This window comes from Cariama cristata, unplaced genomic scaffold (genome assembly GCF_000690535.1).
Source record: "Cariama cristata isolate BGI_N322 unplaced genomic scaffold, ASM69053v1 scaffold27386, whole genome shotgun sequence".
Classification (NCBI taxonomy): domain Eukaryota; kingdom Metazoa; phylum Chordata; class Aves; order Cariamiformes; family Cariamidae; genus Cariama; species Cariama cristata.
The window spans coordinates 847-7452 of NW_009624214.1; the positions used below are offsets into that span (position 1 = coordinate 847).

At 58.9% G+C, this 6606-nt stretch overlaps 1 protein-coding gene across 1 annotated transcript; it reads right to left on the minus strand.

Annotated features, from left to right (window-relative positions):
- Positions 1–535: 535 nt before the first annotated feature.
- PRC1 (protein regulator of cytokinesis 1) lies at positions 536–6448 on the minus strand (the record flags this gene model as incomplete). The annotated part of the gene is made up of 12 exons (XM_009703096.1): positions 536–613; positions 2047–2232; positions 2684–2794; positions 3110–3220; positions 3676–3822; positions 3985–4080; positions 4371–4507; positions 4657–4804; positions 5080–5229; positions 5488–5658; positions 5741–5974; positions 6326–6448. Coding segments are annotated over 12 exons (1692 nt in total), but the record flags the coding sequence as incomplete, so codon positions are not given.
- Between the last annotated feature and the right edge of the window lie 158 nt (positions 6449–6606).

A 6606-nucleotide genomic window follows, 5' to 3' on the forward strand; every position in this document is an offset into this window, starting at 1 on the left:
CTTGGGGCTCACGCAGCGCCTGCTAAAGGAACCCCAGCTAAAGCAAGCCCCCGCTAAAAGCAGCCTGCTGTGGTGTTGAGAAAGGAAGGTGCGGACGGACGATAGCTACAGCAATACGGAGGGGGGAAAGCCTGTGAGGAAAGGCACTCTCTCAAACAGGTCCTGTCTGTCCCAGAGCATGCTCAGCAAGGCAGAGCACCAACGCTCACCACAGCCAGCCGGGCTGCGGCAGGAGCCAGCGCCCACCCCTGCACTACCCTAACACGAGCCTGTACTCAAATCTTTAATCACAAACATTTGCAAGAATTCCCGAAATAAAAGCAAGTTTTTAAAAGTGCCCCTTCACACCTGACCCTGGCGGACAAGAGCCCCCCCAGCCCACAGAGAGCCAGGCTGGCCGGAGCAATGCCCAGGACCCCGGTAAAAATTAACCCTCGGGCACGGGAGGCTTCGGGTGCAGGGGGGAGGTGGGTAACACTGCTTGAACAGCAACTCACTACAAACTACGAGCAGCCGGAGCCTGGCAGGCAGCGCCTCAGCAGAAGGCATTGGTGGTGGTGGAGTTCAGGATGCGGGAGCTACTGTCAGACCTGGAAGCCTTTGAAAGTTCGCGCTGTGGAAACAAGAAGCGGGAGATGGGGATGAGGAACGGGCAGCTGTGCAGATGGCAGCGGGGACAGAGCTGTTGCTTCATGGCTTTGTGGGAAAGCAGGAACAGCTCCAGGCCAGCAAGGAGGGCAGGCCAGTCTGCTCCTGCTCGTTTGTTTGGGCTCCCCACCCTCTTGCTTGAGAAGAGAGCAGGAAACCGTTAGCATCCAGTAGCCGAGGAAGAACTCTGAGCCCATCAGCCTGCCAGAAGCAGGAATACCCATGGCCCAAACAGCCCCAGGCTGGGAACCCCATCCCTCCCTCCTGCAGCCGGTGTCTGCCAGTCGACCAGCGGAAAGCAAACAGGTTGTCCCTCAGCACAAGGACGGCCGTGCCCAGCTGCTGGAGGAAGGGAACACCTAGCAGGAACCGGCACCCTCCTTGCCCAGAGGCTGAGCACAAGCCTGGGATCACAGCCCGGCTGCAGGGAAATCCTCAGCACGTCCCCAGGGGCACCCAGGGCACTGCAGACACCAGCTTAGCTGCCACAAGGAAGAGATGCTCGTGGCTTTCTTCTGTCAGAAAATGTTAAAGCTTGGGCTCCGCCCATCCTAATGGAAGGGCGAAGGCCACTAAGGGACCTCCAGGCACCCAGGGACAGCAGAGCCCGGTCCATCAGCAGAGACACCTTCTTCAGCAGCTGGGGCAGCTCCCCAGGCCTGGCTCAGCCAGCACACCGCAGAGACACCAGCAGAAGAGGTGGGACAGATGCTGGGGTCCCTTTGCAAGCTCAGGGTGCATAGCAAGCAGAGTCCCACGTGAGCGTGCGACGGATGAGCCTGTGCAGGCAGAAGGAAAAGGCTTCCCTCACCCGGGGAGCCAGGAGACCCTCCCTCAAAAAAGGCAGCACAGCGACAGCGCGCTGCAGCTGCCAGCTGCCCAGGCCACCATGCTGCAGCCCCAGGAGAGGCTGGGGAGCATCACCACCCACCAAACACACTGCATCCAGTGACTTGGACCTCAGGGGTGGGGGGGACGGGGGGAGACTTTGCTGAAGCAGCTGGACACAGACCCACCTTGGGAGAGCGGCTGCATCACTGCAGCAGGGCTGTCTCACGGGGCCTGGGCCACATACGGCTTTGTCCCTGCCCGGGGCTCGGAGGTGCCCCCAATATCAGTGTTTCTCTTGCTTTTTTGGCTGCTCCCCACTGGGCTGCTCAGGGCCCTCATGTGACATGAGCAGTGCTTGGCCTCAGCCACCAAACCTCAATTTTAAAGTTCTCAATGTAAAGCCAACAGATCTGCTGCCACAGGCACTGGCAGGAACAGCCGCTCTGCGCAGGGACACCAGGAGGGCTGTGCAGAGCTGCAGCCCCGTGGGGTGCTCTGGGAGGGGGGGAGGAGGACAGCCCCTGTGCTGCCCAGCAAGGGGAGGTGGGTTTAGAAGAGGTGAATTACCGCAAACTCAGAATAGGTGCTGGCAACAGAATTAACGCTGTGGTTACGCTGGGCAGGGGCTGTAGGGGTGCACCCACCGCTCAGGGTGGTTCCGTTCAGCTGGGACACGTTCTCCTTGTTCCGCTCCCTGTGTCCGAGACGGAGAGGCTTCGCAACCACACGGCTGGGGGTCCGAGCCTGGCCAAACTACGGCAAGAAGTGACAGTTAGACAGGACACACGAATCGAACAGAACTAGGAGAGCTGCACTAGCTTCACTGCCTGTCGCTCTGCAGTGCCAGAGAAATTTCAAGCTCGAGGAGCCCTCCAGGGTCTATGGCCCAATTCTGATCCCAGAAACATACAGCACCACACCCACGTTTTGAGGGTGCCCCAAGCTGCAGGCTTCAGCACAGAGGAACAGAGGTATGGCAGAACTCTGGGCTGCAGGAAGATTTCCTGAATGTTGCTACTACCCTCCTCCTCCCTCAGCTCCCAGAAACATCCTGCCAGGATCACAGCAGGCTACAGACAAACAGGGGCTTTTGCACTCCAGAAGCTTGGCAGGAGAAGCAGCGAAGCACGGCGTGACAGCAGTCGGAGCTGTGCCATCCCAGCTCACCCATCGCCTCTCCAGCCTGCCCTGGAAAGCTCCTTACCTTCCCTCCGGAAGGTGGTAACCGAGACGTCGGTGAGTGGTAGATGGTTCCCCCAAAAGCCGAACGAACGGTGCTGTTGGGTGTGGCGCTGGAGATGGAAGTGCCGTTGAGCTGAGGGGAAAAGCAGAGCACACGTCACATGGGGAGGAAGCCGGTGGCTGTACCGTGCCAGGAAAACCAAGGTGGAGGTCCCGGTTGCACAGGGCCTTCTGCCGCCAGAGCACCCAGTTGTCCCCAGTGAGACCAGAGGTGCCCATGGCCTGGGCCCTTTCCCTGCTTCCATTACGCTGCCACAGCACCCCAAACCCTCCCCACATCTCTGCGTGGGACCAAGGCCGGCCTAAGACAAGCCAGGACTCAAGCCTAGTGACAGTGCTCAGGTCCCGGCCAGGGCCCAGCACATCTACGCTGCTTCACACAGTTTACCTTCCTTACTTTGCCAGGCGTGTGGGGGCCGAGCACTCGCCTCTTGATGGGTGTCCGCGGGGTGCTTCCGTACATCATCTCCGTCTCAATCTGGCGGCTTTTCTTCAGGTGCTGTGCAAGAGATCTGCACTTACAAACCCGAGCAGAGGAGCAGCGCAGAGCCGGTCGCACAGAGCTGCAGAGCGCCTGCTTGCCACTCGCTGCCAGGGGAAGAGCAGGCTTCTGCCAGCGGGCGATGCCCTGCGGACAGTCTGCAGCACGGCCAAGCAGCAGGTATTTCAACAGAGATTTACAGGTATCCAGAGCCAAGCTGCAGCTCTGGCACAGCTGGGGCCAAGAAAGGGGCTCAAGACACACAGACGCTGATAGCAATGGACACCAGTCCCGCTGTCCGAGAAAGGTGACTGCATGCAGAGCCACTTCCAGGCACAGAGTGAGAAGACAGAGAGCCCCGGGCAGCACTGGGGCAGTTCCCTGACCTGTGCGGGGCAAGGCCACTGACAGGCTGGGTTCAACGCAGCCGAGGCTCCTCCAGGCAGGAGCAGCAGGCTTAGCTTCGCACTCACCCGCTCCTGTTTCTCCTTCTCTTTCTCCAGGCGGTATAGCTGCCACTGCTCCGTCACGTACTCCATGAACTGCTGCCCCTTCACAAGGAAAGCCCCCTCATGCTCCTGCTCCCAAGCCTGGACCCTGCTCTCCAGCTCCTCCTGCAGCTGATAAGGACACAAGGGCAGTGTAGAGAGGCTGCCCTCCTGAACGTGGGCATCTCCATGCCCACAGAGATCCCTTGCTGCCTCGCAGCGCTGCGCTTCGCCTCGGTCAGCGCTACGCAGGCCTATCTGGGGCTACAGCTTCTTCTCCCGTGCTGAACCTACTTTGGAAAGCGTCTTCTGCAGCTTTGCTCGCTGCTTCTCTTCTTTCAGCAGATTCCCCCCACGGTTGGCGAAGCGACTGGGGTCAGTTGCTTTCCTCTAGTACAGAAGGAAGGTCAGGAGAGAACCAAACACACCGCCCAGTCTCACAGCCCAACATACACCCCACAGGATAAAGGCCCTGGAGGAAGCCATCCCTGCTGCACGGCCCCCATCACAAACCATACCAGTGCTCTAGATACAGCACCCCATCCCCTCACAGACCCACTGTGGCTTCCTAGTGCCTCCCTGGTCTTTCCCAACAGCTCTTTGCACGTGGGAGCGGAGGTGTGCACTGCCCGGTGACCTAGCACCGAGCCAGGCAGAGCATGTCCCTGCCCAGACAATACCTCCAGCTCCAGGAACAGCTTCCAGTTCTCCTCCCATTTCCGGACAGCCTCAAACAGATCTTGGTGTGTTTCATAGTAGCTCTTCATCTTCCCCACCTCAGCATCATGCAGCTCCAGCAGGGTCTCTGTATAGTCCTCTGGAGAGGATACATCATCACATTCAGGAGGCAACTGGGATTCCCACGCCTCTGCGAGCTGAGGGCAGCCCTCCTCGGCAGCTGGCCTGCCAGCCGGCAGCCTACAGCTCCCACAGGGGCATCAATGAGCAGGAAGAGCCAGCACTCACCATCGTAATAGGGGCTGAAGCCTTCCCTCTGCTCCTGACTGTAGAAGCATTTGTCCCAGTAGGCAGCCAGCTCTGCCCGGATTGCCTGAACCACAGATTTCATGTTCTGCAGCTTCAGCTCCTCCAGACGGTCCACTTCCAACTGCAGCTGCCAACAAGATCAGAGCACAGACTCAGAGAGGGCAGCGTGAGAAGAAGAGGAGCAGAACAGGATTTATCTTCTGCATAAACCTCTTTCTCAGATAAGGCAGTTGGCAGCACCAACTCCCAGCTCCTCTACCCACGAGGGCAGGATTTGGCCTGCTCACCTCACAACCGACTGCTGCGAGCAGCTCCTCCACTCTGGCTGAGCAGAGAGGAGTGCGAAACCCAGAGCTGCTGCTGCCCAGCCCTCCCCCTCCAAGGGCACAGGATGGTCCTTACAGCTTTCCTGGTTTTGGCTCTGGCCCCAGTCATGTGCACTGCAGAAGACTCTCTCTCCTCCACAGGAACCTGCAGCCTTTCCCAAAGCGCAATGATTCTGGAGCGCAGCTCTGCGCACACAGCTTCGTTCAGGGATCGCCGGGCTTCCAGCTACAGGAGGGAGAGCACAGGGTCAGCACCAGCACAGCCTGGCCCCGCAGGGCACGAGTAAGCCGCCTGCTCTACTGCGCCTAGCAAAGCCACTTGCTCATCTTCCAAGATCTCCTGGCAAAAGCTCCCCAAAGGATGCTCTAGCACACAGGCTTGCAGAAAACCAAGCAGTCGCTGTTTACATCGCAATGCCAACTGCTGTCAAGACCCACCGACACCCTCCACAGCCAGCAACGCTGCCTCAGCGTGCCAACATACCTGCTGCAGCAGATTCTGGAGGGCAGCAATGTTGTCCTCAGACAGACAGAAGGCTTCCTCATCCTCACACACCACGTCCCGCTCAAAGCTTGTGTCTGGAGTGTGGTCCAGCTCCTCCATGAGGAGGATGATTTGCCGCTTGCTGCTGACAAACTCTTCTCGCCTTTGCTCCTGGAGGCGATGAGCGGCATTAGAAACCAGCGAGCACCTTGCACGCCACCCTCGGCGAGATCCTCACCCCCTCTCCGCTTACCTTCTCGGCGGTCAGGGAGGCCAAGTGGCGCCTGTAACGATCCAGGTCCTCCAGGCTGGGGACAGCATTGCTGTCAATGCAGAAGGGGGTTGTGCAGAGGATGTCACACAAGTCCCGATCTTGTTCTTGCAGGGTTTTCAGCTCCTGCTTCCTGTCCCTCTTCTGCTTTAACATCACTTCCACGCGGGTGCGCAAGTTCTTCTCCATCTGCAGGATGGTACTTTCTTCCTCTGCCTAGAAGAGTCCAGAAATCAGCTCTCTTTTCCATAACTCTCACAGACCTGACTCACATATTCAAGCTTCTTAAACAAAGATCTGGTACACAAGCCCCAGTTCTGACCACAGTGTTCCCCAGGAAGGTGCAAACATAGCAGCAACACACAAATCGAGATGCTGCGAGACACCTCGCCTCCTCACAACCATCTCCCAGCGCCCAACCTGCGAGCAGCCACAAAGCTCTACCAAGCATCAGGAAAAGTGGTTTTGAACAGGAGCTTGCCTTGCCTCACCGAGACACCCGGGCAGAGGCCAGGCAGCAAAAGACTGTTGCCAGCAGGCTCCTAGCAGTGAGGAGCAGTATCTTACCTCAAAGGGGTCCAGCTGGAGCTCCCTGCAGAGGGTGTCAAGCTCCTTCCGACACAGGGCAATGCTCTTCAAGAGGCGCTCCTTCAGGCTCTCCTCCTCTGCGACCATCATGTCCAGGAGACCCTGCGGCACAGGCGCGGTTAGAGAGACAGGCCGTGGGGATGGAGGGCGAGAAGGGAACACGCGGGGAGACAGGCCGGGGAGACCACAGCTAGAGAACTGCCGCCGGGACCAGGCAGAGAAAGGGCCGGAGGAAGGGGCAGGTGGCTAGCCCCATACTC